Below are 18,929 nucleotides of genomic sequence, written 5' to 3'. Positions count from 1 at the left end.
AAACAAAAAATCCTTCTGGTCCTCATAAAAGGCATGTGCAAACAAAACAGCTTATAAGCCTGGTTCAGAATGCCAAGAATGGACCCAGTTGCTGAACATCAGGGAGAAACCCGTGAGAGAGCCAGCAGGCTAAAATCCGGGGGTATCTTTCACAGTCACATTTTCATTAAAAAAAAAAAAAAAGGGAAAAAGGATGTTCTGCTTCTGCACACTTAAAAGCAAGATCTGGACTGCTGAGAGGTTACGATGTCAGACCAGGAGCCAAGCAGTCACGTGACAGTCTGATGCCGGTATCTGAGGATTCTGGATTAAGGTTTGGCACAGTCCTTTCAATTCAATAATCACTTACCAAACAGACTCTATGCTGAGCCCACAGGGAACACAGAAAGGAGTAACACTCAAGCCCTAAGCCAGCAAGAAGTTAAAACCTAGTTATTGACTAATTTCTATACTATCAGGTAATGACCTCTACAGATAATAAGAGCTCTGGGAGTTTTAAGAATAGAATCAATTTAATTGAAGAGAAGAAGATCTGGGAAAACGTTAAGAAAATCAGGGAAGGCAGAGATAGAGAAAGGAGATTTTAGGTTCAGGGCAAATGTTAACAAACCTCTTTGGATAAGATAGTCCAGGGACTGTTCTGGGAATATGAGAGTCCAATTTGACCAAAGCACAGACTATGTATGAGGGAACAGTGGTGAGAGATAAGTCTGCCGAGTATGTGGGGAAAAACTCTAAAGGCCAGGCTTCAGAGTCTAGCACCCCTGGCCCACTCACATCGTCTTTTTAAGTGGATCTTCTGCAAAGCAGACTTCCTTAAATGACTACTTGAAAGCATATTCCTACCCAAAACTATCTATTCTAACAATTAAGGTATACTCATCAATTTGAAGCTATTGTTACTTTCTCAGATAGTCCATCACTAGTGAGATGAGGAAAGACTGCCAATGGTGTTTATGGCTAGACTGAATTATCACCTACTATCCTATCTAATAAAGAGGGGATATGATAATTGACCATCACTCCATCACAAAGATGGCTGCACCCACAGCTGAGGCCAAGTTCCCTTAAGGAGCCTTAACAAGCAATCAGCAGGGACCTGAGGCTACACCCTCCCCCGTGGGGCTTGACAGGGGACCTCAGGCCGAGCACCCCACCCTGGCATCAGGCTGGGGGACCACAGGCCACACCCTCCGCCCCAGTGCCTGGCCAGGGGACCTGAGGCTATGCCCTCCCCCGCCCCCATGGGGGTTGACGGGGGACCTCAAGGTGCTCTTCCTATCCTGGTGCTGGGCTAGGGGACCTCAGGCTGCTCCCCCGGCCCCAGTGCCAGGCAGGGGGACCTCAGGCTGCGCCCCCCTGCCTGGCTGGGCTTGACAGGGGACCTCAGGCTGTGCCCCCCACTCAGTGGGGCTTGACAGGGGACCTCAAGGTGCACCCCCAGTGCTGGGTCGGGGGAACTCAGGCTGCGCCCCCGCCCAGCGGGGCTTGACGGGAGACCTGAGGCTGTGCCCCCCTCCTGGTGCTGGGCCAGGGGACCTGAGGCTGCGCCCCCCTCCTGGTGCTGGGCCAGGGGACCTGAGGCTGCGCCCCCCTGCCTGGTGAGGCTTGACGGGGAACCTCAGGCCATGCCCCCAACTTGGCGGGGCTTGATGGAGGACCTCAAGGCATGCCCCCTGCCCTGGTCTGGGCTGAGGGACCTCAGGCCATGCCCCCCATCCTGGCACTGGGCCAGGGGACCTGAGGCTATACCCCCTGCCCGGCAGGGCTTGACAAGGGTGGGACTGGCCAGGTCTGGATCTAGCCCAATGTGGGGGGTGCGTGGCCGGGTCTGGGTCTCACGTAATTTTGAGGTGCATGTGGGTGGGTGGGGACTTGACTCTGGGTCCCGTGGTGAGCCCCAGACTCTGACAGGAAGAAGGTTTTCATATACATTTTACTAATTTTCTTTCATCTCTGACACTTCTATTATAGAGAAAGGGCAAATAGCAATATTAAATTATTTCCTCTAATTAATCCCCTTTTAATGTGCACGAATTTCGTGCACCGGGTCACTAGTATACAATATTCACCTTGACAAAGTTCCTTCAGGATCAGGAACGTTTTCAGGTGCTGTCACACTACAAAGCAGCAAAATAAATTCCAAGTGTCCTTTACAAAGGGTCAATAGTAGTCTCTAGTTCACTGAACATTTCAAATCTCTGTATAACCCTTTTAAAGCTGAGGGTGGGACTTTCAAGGATATTATTAGTTCTTCAGAAAACTGATCAAGGTCCAGGTAAATTATATGGCTTAAGAAAAGGCCACTTTCATAATACAGTCAGTGTGACAGGATGCAGTCTAGCAATACTGATCAAATGGGAGCTGTGACCACAGACTAATGAGTGGGATCATGGAGGTGATCTTAGGCAGAATCCCCCAGACACACTGTTTAGTTGCAGCTAAGATGAAAGAGGACCTGAGCAAAAGGACTCACTTTCTGAGTTGTTCAATGTTCCAGGTTTCAAGGACCTGTCCACCACAGGTGGCTTGGCAGGCTTCACAGTTGTATTATAGTCTAAAGGCTGTGTGGATGCAACAGGTGCCACGGGGGACACATCGAGGGAGGGCTTCTCCAAGTCAGGCACCAGTGGGCCGCCTAGGCCAGGGTCCACCTTCCCAAACTCCTGTACAATTTTCAGCCGCTCTTTTTCTAGTTCTTGGTTCCGGATCATCTCCTCAAAGGCATGGAACTGTTCCTGCTCCAGCTGTTGCTTCTTCTGTTGTGCCACCCTCTGTCTTTCCTTTTCCATCTCCTGCTGGATGGCCCGGTTCCGGGCAGATTCTTCTGCTTCCTTCTTCTACAAAGAAAGAATAGGAGGACAATTCAGCAGGGGGATTTCCCAAAATGTACTTCTGCTCTGGCCTGATTTTCCAACACAGGATTCATGCTCCCTGAGTACCTCTACACACATGGAAGTCACCCACTCCTGTCTATCTAGCCACCATATACCTATTCTTCAAGGACAGTTAAAGTCCCATTCCTCTCAGTACCCTTCCCAATGACTCTAACTAATGTATTTTCTTCTTTACTGAAATCTTGATGCAACTTATTGTCTGCATTTCAGAATTGGTATCATATACAGTTTTATTCTCTAACTGTGCCATGCATATATTCTATATCCCAAGTAAGGCTATAAAACAGAACCAAATCCTAACTTATACCTGCTATATTGGGGTTTCTATTGAATTTTTAATCCAAAATGAAACCTCTGAAATGTTCTGGTGGTCAGTTCAACACAGAGTGACACTTTTAATGAACAAGAAATATTAAGTACTAATATCTTCCATTAAGGTTTTCACTCACTCGGTGCCTTAGAAATATATGCCTCACAGTCCTGGCCAGTGAAATCCCTGAGCAGTGGTTAGGGTGTTGGCCCACGTACCAAAGGGTTGCAGGCTCGATTCCCAGTCAAGGGCACATACATGGGTTGTAGGTTTGATCCCCAACCCAGGTCGGGGCTCATTTGGAAGGCAGCCAATAGATGTTTCTCTCTCTCTCTCTCTATCTATCATCTATCTATCTATCTATCTATCTATCTATCTATCTATCTATCTCTATCTCTATCTCTCTCTTTCTCCTCCCTCTCTCCCTTCTAGTCTCTCTAAAAAAGTCAGTCAATGAAAAACATATCCTCCAGTGAGGATTAAAAAATAAAGAAATGTATGCCTCATAACTGTTCTCCTCTCTGCTGGTTTTCCCCAGCAGAGTCCAGAACAGAGCTCAGCAAAGCGCTGCAACATAATGTGGACGTGCCTGCAGGGTGCACTCGCATCCGACACAGACCACCGAAGGCGCCCCGGGAGCTCCTCTGCGTGCTTGAACTGACTCTTCCTGACAGGAGTGATTTGAAAATGGCTTGGAAAAAGAAATCTATTATTTCAAACAGGTAGACAGGCAGGCTAAATCAGCCTAAACACTTGCATTCTACTTTTCTGAGTTCTGGTCTTTGCCAAAAATAGTAAAGTATCACAGGGCACAGCCTAAGAAAACAAATCAATTTCCTTTTTTTGTTGTTATTATATACTCACTTTTTCTTCATTATGTTCTGTGTATTCTTTGGTATATCGTTTTAACAGCTCTGCCTTCAGCTGTTCTGCTCTGGGAAATGCAATCTCATTTAATTTCTGAGAGATACACAGAAATACTGAAAATTAGAACAAGTCCAAGCTAATTAAATAGAAAAGTCAAATTGGCAGTGGCAACAATATTTCCAAAAACAATTTAAAATACTCCCTATGGTACCATACCTGCTGTTTCATACCGATCTGGTGAAATGGCCTCATCTCCTATTGCAGGATTTGATGCTCAGATGCAGCCACTACTACTTTACCCTGAAGTTAGTGTGTGCCACTGCGAAGCTTTTAGATGGGCACCAGTGAAAATGAAGACCCACCTTTAACGTGTCTTTCTTTTCAGGAATAACAGCCGATTTATAATCTCGATGTTTTGGTAGTTTCTCAATAAAGAGCCTAAGGAAACAGATCAGAATGGTGAGGAGACAGAGAAATGTCCAAAAGACTCTGAAGCAATGCACTTCCCTTTCCTGCAGCCACTGCATGACGGGGTCCAGATGTGCAGACGGCGGGGAACAGGCCCGTGCAGGCAGGCCATGTTCCCCCACCCACCTCTAGCCTATAAAGAGCAACAGAGTGTTTCTCTTTTCTCCCAAATCAGGCCCGCAGCAGCAAGCACCGGACTCCCACAACAAAAATATGGGGGCGGGGGGAGGGGAGCCTATCCTCTGCCCAAAAATACATTCATTGCCAAAGACATTCTTTTCTTGTTGGAAGACATTCAGGCTTCCAAATGAAAGGATCTCAGTCACAAATAATTCTTCAGAGAAGAGTTTGGCAGCCAAGGGCAGGAAGCTAAAGGAAAACCCATGTTCTATTTCTACTCGTAGCCCCATGTGACCTTTAACTTTGGCTTGTTTTCCTTTGGGATTCATGCTCCTTCAAGGAATATTCCTTGCATCATATAAACACCGAGAAGCTTAAGACAATACCTGCATACAGTATGTTCATGTTATGTGTATAACATACACTATGATCTCTGATGAAAAGTGCTCAGAGAAATATAAGTGCTAGATTTTCTCTTTCAGTTCTTGTCCTCTGTGAAGCTCAGTGGGAAAAATAAATGGACTCAATTCACAGACCTCAAACATTTAGGATGTCTACTTGGAGACACTGAAAAAAAAAATGGAAATCTCGTATCTTATCAGAGCCCAAAGTGGCGAATTCAGAATTTCAGTGTCAGCTCCAGAATCTACTCTTTTAACCACTACACCACACTGCCTCCACATGGTCCCTGGTGGAGGAGTTCTGAACAAAGGGGTGTTTCTAAACTTTTTTTTTTTGTTACTCCTTACCTGAGGATATTTTTTCCATTAATTTTTTTTGAGAGAGAGAGAGAAAGAAACATTTATGTGAGAGAGACACATGGATTGACTGCCTCCTGCACATGCCCAACCAGGGCTGGGGATCAAACCTGCAACCCAGGTACGGGGCCTTGACCGAGAATTGAACCCACAACCCTTCAGTGCAAAGGCTGACGCTCTAACCACTTAGAACACCAGCCAGGGCCAACGGGATCTTTTAATAGAATTAAGTCATAATAAATAAAAGCCAAGACCCAAAACAAATAAGTTGAGGGTAGCTTGCTCACAGCTATTCTCTGCTATAGTTGGGATTAACTGAGTCTTTTCCATTTTCTGCCCATAGACATGAGAAAAAAAGAGGAGGAACCCTCAGTAAGGGGAAAAGACGATAACCCCCACTCTCCCCACCATTAAAACAAACCCTCTATAGAGCTCTCCTCCTTTCAATCCAAGACCTCCCATGCTGGGATAAATTCTAAAATCAAAACGACTCTAAAAATCTTCCCTGTGGGTTCATGAAAAAGATATAAAACAGCTCCCTTGAAATCTAAAACAAGTAGATTTATTTGTTCAATCATAAAGTCCTCAAAGGATAGTAAGATGAATAAGTGACAGTTCTTATGTCCAAGAGACTTCCAATTCAGTAACTCTCTCTCTGAGGCCCTAAAGCCCAAGGTTCATGTTCACCACCTCAGCAGGCTGAATGCGCTTTGTATTGAAGCTGAATCAGCCAAGGATGTACCAAGTCATATAAACACCTCACTTTCTGTTCGCGTATGCTCTCAACCTGAAGGAAGAGACTGTAAAGTCCCCAAGGCCAAGAGATTTCTGTCTCATGCCTCTTTGTATATTCCTCTAACACCAATACAGGGCCTTGTATAAAGAGGCACTCGATAAAGATCTGATGAATAGAATGGACTTAAACTTCTGGAGGAGCTGAATGAAAAAAATTAAAGTGTAAATAAAAAGTGTATATAGTATGCTTCCTTGTAAGAAAGGGGACAATGATATATATGTATATCTATATTTATTCCACTTATAAAAAGCTAAAGAAATACAGGAAGTATATACAGTAACTAATCAAAGTAGGGGGCAAGGGAAATAGGGTGGATGAGACAAGAGTGGGAGTAGTAGAATCTAGTTTATAAGTAAGGATAAAACTTTCCGACCTATACATGAATACATTTCTCTTGTTTCAACTGTTGTCCATTTTCTGAATGGGGACATATGGGCAGAAGGGACTCTTGAAAGCAGAGACTGGGCAACATAACCCCCTTCCCATACTGGAGGAAAGAGAGCTTAGTGGTTTGGAGAACAGACTCTGGAGCCATCCTGCCCGGGTTCAATCCTGGCTTTGCTATTTACTGTGACCTCAGACAAATTACCTAATCTCACCATCCCTCGGTATATATATATATATATATAAATTATAGAAATGGAGAAAAATAATACCACCTGATAGGATTGCTGGGATGCTTAAAGAGATAACAAAAACAAAGAGCTGAGCACAGTGCCTAACATATAGCTAACATCTGCTATGTGCTCATGACTGTTTTTACTAATAAACAAATAAAAGATATGGACAAGAAGAAGAGATGAAGATATTAGCACCACAGCTAGAAACGTTCAAGGCATAGAAGAGCTGTGGCCCAGATGTATACTGTTCTCTGGAGTTAGATCTGGTTACAGCCTAGAGAGAGGATATGTACCAAAACAAAGAGAATCGTTGGCAAAAACACAGGCAAAACCACCTAACAGAACAATGCGGGGAAAAGAGATAAAGAGAAAAGTAAATACAAATGGTGAATAAATATATGAAATGGTATTCAACTTTATCATGAAAGAAATTGAAATTAAGATATCATTTTCATCTTTCAGCCTGGCAAAGTCTTAAAGGTTAATTACAACCAGTGTAGGCAAGGATACAGGAAAATGAGTGTCCTTATACACTCTTAGCAGGACTATAATTTGATACTATTTTTTTCTTAGGGAAGGGAGGGAGTGAGATACAACTATTAAATATTCAAAATGTGTTTATCCTTTAAACTCACAATTCTACTTCTAGGAATGTATCCTACACAATAGTACAAGGGTATATGTATAAGATTATTTTATATAGCATTGTTCATAAAAGCAGGGAAAACGAGAAACCTAAATGTCCATCGACGGGATTATTTAATAAATTATGGTGTACCCAAATGTGATAAATACATAATCACCCATCCATTGATCCAACAAATAGTTATACAGCATCGACTATGGGGTCAGGCATTACTGTAAAGACTAGGGATTTGACAGTGAATGACACAGTCACAAATTCCTCCCCAAAGAGTATACATTACAGTGGGGGGGGGACAGACAGCAAACAAAACAAAAAGTATGTAGATAATCAGTGCGAGGAAAAGTCATTGCTAGAGAAGGGAAATGGGTAATGGGGGGGGGGGTAGGGATTAAGGTTTTAGATTGGCCAGCTAAGGGCATCACTGGCAAGGTGGCATTTAGGTAAGAACTGGAGGAGAGTGAGCCATGAAGAGATGTGGCAGAAGAAACAGCCCTGAGGCAAAGTGAGATGAATCAGAATGTCCTGATATGGAAAGATAGATAGGACTGTTAAGAAAGCAAGTTGTAGAACAAAGTATATTGTATGATTTCATTCATGCTTTGAGAAACAAGGATAAAGATGTGAGCCCATGTGCTTGCACAGACATAAACATTTTCTTGTATATAACAGTAGTTACCTATGGTAAATGAGACTTTTCATTTTAATATCTCCCTTGCTGTATGTTTTGGAAAAAAGTTTAATCATGAACAAATATTAATTTGTATAAAAATAACTAATTCAAAAAGTCAAGCAGAAATTATATAACATGAATGTATTAAGGACTCTCATTTCTTCCGATCTCAAAAAGTTAATCAGCAAAGTGAGCATAATCAGAGACGAAGACTTCTTTGGTTTATAAACCCCAATTCCAGTAGTAACCATTTTCAGGACAGGTGACAGACCATTTTCAGAAAGTGGGTTTGTGTTTCAGGAGGCTCAGAGAGCAGACAGGAATTGCTTAAGTCCTCAGTAACTCCCTTCTATGTAGTCTAGTCAATGACCATAAAAAGCTGTGAAAGAATCCACTGCCTGGATTACTGTGTGTGCTCATCATGAAAATATGCACTGCTTTAATATGCTGAAGATCTTTCTTCTACCCCAGGGTCTGCAAAAGGCAAAGCATTCCTACAGCAGGGAAAACCTCTGAGGTAGGGAATGTGCTTGAGATCACTCAGATGCCTGAACTGCTTCAAGGAAAAGAACAAACATTCTTTTTAAACTCCCCAATTAAAGGATCCACAAAAGGTCTAGAATAAGAACAATGACTCTCAATAGTGGGGGAGGCAGAGGAGTGGTGACGTGAATGCCTGCCCCCCTCCCTCCTCTCTCCTCAGTTGCAATAATTGCCAAAGTGAGCCATTGTTACTGACAGAAACAGACCAAGTAAAACTCAGTAGAAAAAGAGAATGAGAATAGAGCCAGAACATTTTTTCCTACTCTAGGGCCTGTTGTTTCAAGAATCAGAATTAGGGTCTTAATGATATCTGTAAGAAAAATAAAGGTAGCTACATTTATTGATCCCGGTCAAGTCCATCCAACAAAATCCCAAATTAAACCCCAAATCGAACAAATTAAGTACATGAGCTGCTACAAACCACCTCTCTCTCATTCAACTCTCCTCCAAGCCTAGTTCATCATATTATAAGGGGAACCATATTCAGGGACAGACTCCCCATATCATCTCGCTGTTAACACTAGTATTCATGCCACTCAAAGTAACATCAAGTCAGAAAATATCAATTTCTTAAGAACCCCTGTACTCATTTTAAAATATATATTTTTGTATTGATTTCAGAGAGGAAGGGAGAGTGAAAGAGAGATAGAAACATCAATGATGAGAGAGAATCATTGATAGCTGCCTCCTGCATGCCCCACACTAGGGATCAAGCCCGCAACCAGGACATATGCCCTGACTGGGAATTGAATCGTGACCTTCTGGTTCATAGGTCGACGCTCAACCACGAGGCCATGCTGACCAGGCGAGAATCCCTGTCCTCTTAATCTTAGCACCCACTTGCCTATTTAGTAGTTTATTGCTACAGTTAAACGCTCTCTTTTCTGTAACAGCAGCCTCTCCTTCTCCACAGGATCTTTTCCATAGCAAAAAAGATGCTCTAGAATCTCCCATCTTAAAACACACACCACATTTTTATACAATCCTTGTCCCCCTTCAATTACTTCCTCATTTTTCCACTTTACTTCCTATCCAAACTTCTACAAAGAGTTGTCTATGCCAGGTCTTGGCAAACTGTGCTAGTGGGTCAAATCCAGATCACCACCTGTTTTTGTAAATAAAGTTTCATTGAAACACAGCCATACCCTTTCATTCATGTACTGTCGATGGCTGTTTTCACACTACAAAACAGAGGTTGTGACACAGATCAAATGGCCTGCAAAGCCAAAAATATTTACTTCTTTACAAAAAGTCTAATGACAGTATACTCACTGTCTCTACTTTCTTACTGCCCATTCACCATTCAACCTACTCTAATCAAGTACTTCTTTAATCCTTCTAGTGAAATTGCTTATCACAATCACCAATGACATCATGTTACCAAATCCAAATCCTCACCCACCTGATCCAGCTGGCTCCTCTCAGCAAACACTGACCTCTTTTGACTCACGGTCCCACTCTCGCCTGGACTTCTTCCGGCCTCTCGAACTTTCCTTCAAAGTCTCCCTTGCTGGCCCTCCCTCCACTAACCAACCTCAGGGCTCAGTCCCGGGCCCCTTTTCTCATTCTATAGTCTCATTATTAAGGATTCTTGATCCTTTTATGTGCTACAGATCCTTCTGGCATCTGATGAAGCCTACAGATTCCTCCTCAGAATCTTTTCAAAGATATAACTAATTAAATAAATAAATGAATGAATGAATAAAATACAAAGAATTACAAAAGAAGCCAATTCTACTGAAATATCATTTTCAAAATATGAAAAATTGTGATGTGTGCTTCTTTACTAATGTGCTCTTTTTTAATGCATTTATTAATGTATTGTTATTGCATTAAAAAACAGGATCTTGTCACAGATTTAATAACTCTGTACTATAATTATGAGGTAATATTAAGTGTAAATGCTACCTTGAGATATCAGTAAAAATTATGTGATATGAAAATATCTTGATTTCTATTGGTGACAAAATTACAAATACAGGCATACCTCATTTTAGTGTGCTTCATAGAGGCAAGACCCTCCACCAGCAAAAAGATTATAACTGGCTGAAGGCTCTGATGATGGCTAGCAATTTTAGCAATAAAGTATTTTTAAATTAAGGTATGTATGTTGTGTTTTTTTAGGCATAAGGCTATTGCACACTTAATAGAGCAGGGTATAGTATAAACATAACTTTTATATGCAATGGAAAATAAAAAAATAGATGTGACTCACTTTATTGCATAATTTGTTTATTGTAGTGGTCTGGAACTGAACCCACAATATCTTTGAGCTATGCCTATATTGTTAATACTACTGTCATTTGAGGCCTATATTCAAAATTGAGGGAAATGCTAAATTTCAGTTAGAGATTAGTAAAAATAGAAAAGTTTTTCCCAACCAAGTTCATAGACACCAAGTTCTAGCTATGAATCCCTGTGGGTTCCTGGCTTCAGATTAACAACATCTGTGCTAGAATGTCTCAGTGGTTCTCATGGCTTCAGAACCATTGTGCTGAGGACTCCGGCATTTGTATTTCCAACTTAGACTTCTCTGGGTTCAGACTGGTACATTCAACTTCCTACTGGACATCTCTACTTGGATATTTCACAGGCATCTCAAATTTAACATCTTAACATGTCAAAGAAAACCCAGGCCTGGACAGTTGTGACTCAGTGGTTGAGTGTCGACCCAGGAACCAAGAGGTCACTGGATAGATTTCCAGGCAGGGTGCATGCCTGGTTGTGGGCTCTATCCCCGGTGGGGGGCAGCCGATAAGTTTCTATCTCCCTCTCCCTCTCCCTTCCTCTCTCTCTAAAATCAATAAAAACATTAAAAAAGAAAAAAAAAGAAAACCCAAACCTAAACTCTTGACTCTCCCCCATTCTTCCCATTTCAGTAAATAGACCACCACATACATCTACACAATGGAATACTATGCTGCCATAAAAAAGAAGGAATTCTCATCATTTGCAGCAACCTGGGAGGAATTGGAGAACATTATGTTAAGTGAAATAAGTCAGTCAATGAAAGAAAAATACCACATGATCTCACTCATTTATGGATAATAAAGAACATTATAAACTTGAACAAAAAGATAGATACAGAGACAGTAAAGCATCAAACAGACTGTCAAATTACAAGGGGAAGGTTAGGGAGAGGTGGGGGAGATAAGAGATCAATCAAAGGACTTGTATGCATGCATATAAGCATAACCAATGGATGCAAAACTCTGGGGGTGGGGGCATACATGGGAGTGGGGTGTGGGGAGGGCAATGGTAAGATATGTACACATATAATACCTTAATAAAAAAATTGGGAAAAAATAAATAAATAAAAAATAAAAAACAAAAAATAAATAATAATAAATAAATAAATAAATAAATAGACCACCACATTCTAAATTCCAAAAGGAAGGAAGCCGAGGTCAATCTTCAAACCATCGTCTTTCTCAAACTATAAGTAAGTCCCATGAACTCTACCTCCAGTATATCATATCCATGTCCCTTCAAGCCACCAGACCCTCTCCTGAATGTCTTTGTTTCCTGACTAACTCCCTGCCTTCTCTCAATACTCCACCATTCACCACACAGCAGCCAAAATTTATATTTTTAAAATATAAGATTAGGTCACAACCTCACTTAAAACATTTCAATGGCTTTCTACTGCTCTCAAGATAAAACACAAACCTGTAAGGTTCTACAAGATCTGGTCCTGCCTGCCTCTCTGACCTCATCTGGAGCCATTCTTCTTCCTCTCTTGCTACACTCCAAACACCATGACCAGCTCTATTGTATCCTTCAAGTCTCAGTTTAAATCTCATCTTCTCAGACAGACTTTACCCTGACGACCCTATTTAATTAGATATTGCTTATTCTCAGTCACAGCACTCTCTCTGTTGCTTTCATAGCATTTTCCTCATTTTGTGACTATATAGTTAGTATTTGATTCCCTCTTTATTGTCTTCTCCCATAACTAAAAAGGTACACCCATAAGGGTAGGGGCCATTTTATCTACTAAGTTATCCAGGTCCTAGCACAGTGCCAAGTATATATAAGTATACACAATATGTATTTGTTGAATGAAGATGGTCCTTGCCCTCAAAGCACTTCCTATGTCAGGCAAGAGAACTCAGAAGGCCCTTCAGAAAATATCCTCAGGTGAGGATTAACAAAACAAGCAAAAACCAAAACAACAGAACATTGCCAAAAGGAGAAACAAAAAGAACAGAACCTACGTTGGGTTTTATCTCTCCAAACTGTTGAACAAAGCATATCCCTAAACCCTGAGCTTGTTACCTCATTTGTAGAATGGGAGGAGGATGTACACTACTAAATGCACACAGAACTGTGAAGGCCAAATGAAATAACGCAGGTTAAATACTCTATGAACTATTAAGAGCCATACAAATACACTGTAATTACTGTTTTTTTAAAAGGCCCTGGTATTTTCAAAGAAGAAGACTAGGAATTATATATGAGACCCTTTAACATTATTTCCTTCCTAAATTACGTATCATTTCACTATGACTGGGGATTTAGGAGTGATTCCTTGTTCGTTGTACAGAATTTCTTTTATTTATGCTGCCTACCCTACCTAAGATGCTAAGCAACTAAAGGGAGCCACACAACTGTAGGTAGTCAATACTTATTTGATGACTTGCATCATAATGGTTAAAAAACAAAGTTAAGAAAAAAACTTTTTCCTGAATCACTCAATTTGCTACAAAATAAATAGAGGTGAGGAATTTTAGCTCTGCAAATCCTCAGCATTAATCCTATGATTAATAGAGAGAGGAGAGGAAAAACATTCAACAATACAAAACAGGTATAATTTAACCACCAACTCTCTTGACTAACAGCTGGGCCACGTGGGCACAGCCAAAGAATCAGTCTCTTACTCATGAAATTACTGAGTCATGATAATAACACTTTCAGGACTCATGTCGTTGAATGTCAAGGACAGCCAATATGTAGGAGCTACCAGCAAAAATGATTAATGCTAATGACGACGTAAAGTTCCCTAGTTTTAGCAATTCTGAGCAAACACATGAGCACAAAAGCAGGATGAGTGAGGCATCAGTCACCGGAAAAAGAAACTGGAGGTGTCTTACGTCATATACTTGTTATACAGAATGTAGGCATGTTCAATGTTGCCTTCCTCGGAGTAAATGGATGCCATTCGGATCATCTCGACTCCAGAGCGGAAGTACCGACGGGGCGGAATGTCTTCATTTATCTCCACGGAGCTACCCATCTGGGAGAGAGCCCTCACCCGATCTTCGGGAGCGAGGCTTCTGTCTCCATGGTCACACATCATTACCAAGAAGTTCTGAGGCAGAAAAGAGAAAAAGGATGGCATCAGCATCATGGCCCGTATCATCCCAGCACAACCTACCACACAGTGTGTTTATTCCACAAGCCTCTACCTTATGAAGACATTCACAGAGAAAAACACCATATGCTATGGCTCGTATCAAATAAGGTCTCATTCCCACAAGAAGGTTGAGACCCTCAAGGAAGCCTATAGCACAATGATGAGATTGGCAGACTCAAAAATCCCAGTTCCTGTGCCATCACGAGGTGGTACAAGGAGTATAACGATAATGGGCCACAGGGGATTCAGTTCTACCCTTCATACTCATTACTCCGTCATTAAGTGGCCCTGTCCTCAGCACCATAAAAGGAGGGGCAGCATCTTATATTGTTGGCATTATTTCTCCCCCCAGCTACCTACTCCCATCTACCCTGGTAGCTGGCAGAGTACCCTTAGTGAACTTCCATGATGTTAACTGACTGCAAGTCTGATTCTTTTTATTCAGTCTGAGAATGATTGACATTTCCCTGTGGTGTGCTTTTTCGTATTTGAGCACAAGGTTAGTTAGGGAAACTGGTCTGGGGATGAATGCTCGTAATCCTAACTTTGCTCACCAAACCACTATTCCAGTCAATCTACATCATTCATCATATTCAGGGAAAGGAATTTAGGTCTTGAAAACAATTTACTCAAATCTATCTTCAAAGACTAAGCACTCTTTGAATAACAAAAGGGCACAAGGTTAAGTTGGAAGCAAAAAACCTGGGAGTTTTCCCTCCCTGGGTCTCAAACTGCAGTTAACGCTATAATCTTTCAAGATATCGCTGCTGTGAGAATCAGATTCCAGCTTCGAATCAGATGTCACGCTACACCAGTGGTCCGAAAACTCATTAGTCAACAGAGCCAAATATCAACAGTACAATGATTGAAATTTCTTTTGAGAGCCAAATTTTTTAAACTTAAACGTCTTCTAACGCCACTTCTTCAAAATAGACTCGCCCAGGTGGTATTTTGAGAAATAGCCGCACTCAAGGGGCCAAAGAGCCGCATGTGGCTCGCGAGCCGCAGTTTGCCGACCACGGCTCTACACCATTCATTTCCAAAAAGAATCTGGGTACTTGATACACACTGAATTACAGCACATCCTCACCAGCTGCTCCAGAGTCTAGAATAAACAAGCTATAGTGGAATGCCTTTTTGGAATTCAAGGCCCTGTGCCAACTGGCCCCATTTTGTCTTTCCAATCTTAAACCTTACCCCTTCCCAAAGGAGATCATTTGCTTCAGTCAGGATTCTGATCTGCCCAGAAATCCTCAGATTACAGTTTTATTTCCCACTCCAACCCCTGTTCCTCAGAGAGAGTTCTCTCTTGCCCAATTCTATCTCTAGGTCACATTTCCTCCATTAAGCTTCCTTTCTAAAACACCCTCATTAATAGTACGAAAGCCGTGGGTACTACCAGGGATGCAAGGCATTCCATCTCCCACCAGGCCCTTTTAGGGGCTCAGAAAGCCACCAGCACATCTAGAAGCTCCCCACAACTTGCCTAATTAGTACCCTCAGCCCAGGACCATTAAAGCTAACGGACGCAGAGGATGCTTGTTACACCTCAGTACCTCTGGGGAGAGGATGTTCTGAGTCGCGAATGCAACCTCCTCTTGAGGCCAGCAAGTGGTGCCGGGTACCACCGGGCCGAGCAACTCTCCAGAGAGGAGCTCAGCATCCGCAAAAACAATGGGGGAAGGTGTCGTAAAGGGCTGAGAAGGAAAGACAGGAGGAGGAGGAGGAAAGCAGCAGCAGGAGTGAGAGGAGGGGAGTGGACAGGGACCTCCTGACAACTTCCTCAGGCCTCCACCTTGAAGGCATTCAAGCCCAAATTGCCAACCCGGGACACAAATCATCCAACGTCTTCGGGTCTTTTGAGTGCGAGCAGCCGGGACACGCCGGGCCTGGCTGGGGAAGGGAGCCGGCAGGGGCCTCGCGCGCGGGCCCGGCAGTGGGCCGGGGGCGGGGGGGAGGCGAAGGCTCCAGGCCCCACACTCACAGCGGCTGCTCCCCTGGAGTCAGACCCCGCTCAGAGGCCGGGCACCCGGACCTTTCCCCACCTGTCCCTGTGGACTGCACCCGGACTTCCGTAAACGTCACATCCGGCGCCCGCCCCGCCCACTCTCGCTGGCTTGTTTAATTTCATTCCCGGGAATTTAGGACGGGGCTGGGGGGGCGGGGCGGGACGAGCTGATGGGCGGGGCCACCTGCAGAAAATCCGACCAATGAGGAGAGAGCTCGACGGCCATCTTGGTAAAGGAAATCAACAGGGAAGAAGGGGAACTAAGTAGTTAAAGGAACCAATGACCAAGGTAACTTTTGTTTTTAGAATTATTTTGATTTTTGGTAGGGGTTTCTTGTCATATAGCTCCTCTATCACACTCACACAAATCACAAACAATTCCAGCATTCAAGGAAGGATTGCTGATCAGAGTACCTGGCTAACCTAACCAGGGTTTCTAAATCAGGGGAAATAAAACTCCTGAAGTTTTCAGCCTGTTTGCGTTACTTTCTACACAAAATTGATGGTTGGAGGTATTAGGCAATTGCTTGTATTGCCTAGAAGAGAACATGAGACTAATTTTTAATGTGAGAGCACCAATAAAGTTTATTGAAAATGAGCGTTTAACTTCTAAGGGTCACTGTCCAAAGCAATGGGGACACAAATATCTGTATGAGGTAGTTTCTGTCCCTGTGCCCAGCACAACATGGCTACTTACACCAATTAGAAACATTGGCATATTCTGTGTGTAGATGTGTGGATGTATGCATATATGCACAGTCTCTTTCCAAAGGGGTCCTGCAAGCCATCTAGTCAGTCTGTCTCAGGCAACTTTGTATATCACCACTGAAACTTTATGCTTTGGGTTTTAAGGTTTAACTCTCTTGGGGATACTTTACTCCCCTCCAATTTACCTGCCTCCAATTTTGGGAGCCTCCCTGCAAGTTTGTTAGTGATGTTAGTGATTACAAGACCTGCCTTTCAAAGTCTAGCTTAAAGCTTTTGCATATAGGGGTTACTTCTTCCACCAGGCAAGCACCCAGATCTCTAATGTTTCTCATTCCCTTTTGTGTATATTTCTCGTGGATTTCTCTGAAGTGATTCTGTGTGGTCATTGGTTTTTCAGACTAATGGCTGAAAGCACGTAGCAGATTCTTCCCCCTTTACAAGCATAAACATGCATGCCAGTGCTAGGATCCACTGTTGATTCTCCTTGATCTTCTACAGATAACTCTTGGAAAGCAGTTGTAAAGGGAGCTCTTCTGTGTCTTCAAAACTCTTATTTCTATACTGCCTCTTTCCCCTCAGAATGTAAACATAGTGGGCTGAGCCTAAAGAAATTGATGCATTAGGAGTGCTGGTCATAGGGAGGGCATACAATGCAGGCGGGATCCTGGCAAAAGACAACACAAGACAAAAACCAATCCATTCAACCTCTCACTGAGTATATATTTCTTGAGCATCTACTATGTGCCAGTTTCTGTTCTAGGTGTTAGGGGATACAGCAGTGAATAAATCCAGCAGGTGCATACGGTTATTGTGGTAGTACAGACAGAAGCAAAGCTAATAGGGAGTGGAGCAGGGCCATCTGCTCCCATTGAGCACATTCTCCAAAATATAGCTCTTTTTTGTGATGTTTAACTTAACAAGTTAATAGAGTTTACACACGTGCTAGATGTTAAGACTATGATGAGAAGGCTTTAAGAAACCATGACGAGGAAGCACATAAGAGAGGGGTGTGCATAATCACAAACAGAGCAACCACCACGCACATGCTGTCCCTGATATTAGAAAGTAAATATGGCCCTGACTGGTTTGGCTCAATGGATAGAGCATCGGCTTGCAGACTCAAGGGTTCCAGGTTCAATTCCAGCCAAGGGCATGTACCTTGGTTGTGGGCATATCCCCAGTAGGGGGTGTGCAGGAGGCAGCTTATCAATGTTTCTCTCCATCCCTCTCCCTTTCTCTCTGTAAAAAAAATCAATAAAATATGTTTAAAAAAAGAAAGTAAATATGACTAGGTGATGGCAGTTTTTAAAATAATGAATAAGAGGATATAGGAATATAGGAAGCAGTATCTGGTCCTTTTAGAGAAGGAATTTGTAAATACTGACCAGAGTTTTTGGCATCTGGGGCAAGTGGTCAGCACTCTTGGCTTTATAGGGACCAAAAACAACTAGCAAAAACACCCCAGCCAAGATAAACATCTGAAATTCCTCACTTCCTGATTAACCGGGAAAGGTGAAAACTGGACAGTTTTGTACATGTAACCAGGAAACTAAGGATACAAAAATGCTGTTGGTTCTTGACATAAATGAGAAGAATATTCTACTTACTCCTGCCCCAAAGATTGAAGGCTAAGCATGGAAAGTATGCTGTCAGCAAATGGCTTCAGTGTCTCGCCTTGTGGGCCAAGGCCAGGCTAGGAAGTGAGGTGCTTTTCCCTTATGGCCATGAACATTTCCCCTGAACAGTCTTCATATGACCTCTTGCATACTTTAACCTTTTGCACTCGGATGTCCAGTGCAAATTACTCTTTGAATGTATCAATAATTTGAAATATTAAAAAAATCCAAATAAATAAGTTTGTATGAAAAGAAACTCCAGTTTTTTATTCTACTGCCGCACTTTGTAAAATCTGGGGTATTTAAAAAATTAAATCCCAAGTAGAATAAAGGAATCAAGAAAAAAGCAAGTGCAAAGGGTTAATATCACAGATTCCTGTCTTGCATGCTTATTCCTACCTGCTCATTCCTCTGAAACATGAAGGGACTCCTGGAAGACAAAAATTTTATATATATAGCATCATGATATAGAAAACAGGCCCAGAGGAGCTTTCTGGGGGAGCAAAAACAAGGAAGAATCCAGGCAGATGTCATTTGCCTACTTGC

At 42.6% G+C, this 18,929-nt stretch overlaps 1 protein-coding gene across 4 annotated transcripts in view; it reads right to left on the bottom strand.

Annotated features, from left to right (window-relative positions):
• The window catches only part of STAMBP (STAM binding protein), a 29,074-nt gene extending 12,944 nt beyond the window's left edge, over positions 1 to 16,130 (bottom strand). Inside the window, exons 1-5 of one of the 4 annotated variants that reach the window (XM_079792835.1) lie at positions 16,097 to 16,130; positions 13,789 to 14,006; positions 4,437 to 4,512; positions 4,072 to 4,167; positions 2,477 to 2,840 (exon numbers count right to left, since the gene is read on the bottom strand). In XM_079792835.1, coding sequence (XP_079648961.1) covers positions 2,477 to 2,840; positions 4,072 to 4,167; positions 4,437 to 4,512; positions 13,789 to 13,994 — 742 coding nt within the window. In that variant the 5' untranslated portion in view covers positions 13,995 to 14,006; positions 16,097 to 16,130. Of the gene's footprint in view, positions 1 to 2,476; positions 2,841 to 4,071; positions 4,168 to 4,436; positions 4,513 to 13,788; positions 14,007 to 15,607 lie in introns of all 4 variants that reach the window. The other 3 variants (XM_079792833.1, XM_079792834.1, XM_079792836.1) reach the window with 3 other exon arrangements.
• Between the last annotated feature and the right edge of the window lie 2,799 nt (positions 16,131 to 18,929).

This window comes from Cnephaeus nilssonii (assembly GCF_951640355.1).
Source record: "Cnephaeus nilssonii genome assembly, chromosome: 15".
Lineage (NCBI taxonomy): Eukaryota > Metazoa > Chordata > Mammalia > Chiroptera > Vespertilionidae > Cnephaeus > Cnephaeus nilssonii.
Note: the sequence above shows the minus strand (reverse complement) of the source record. Positions and strands in the feature narration are given on the sequence as shown.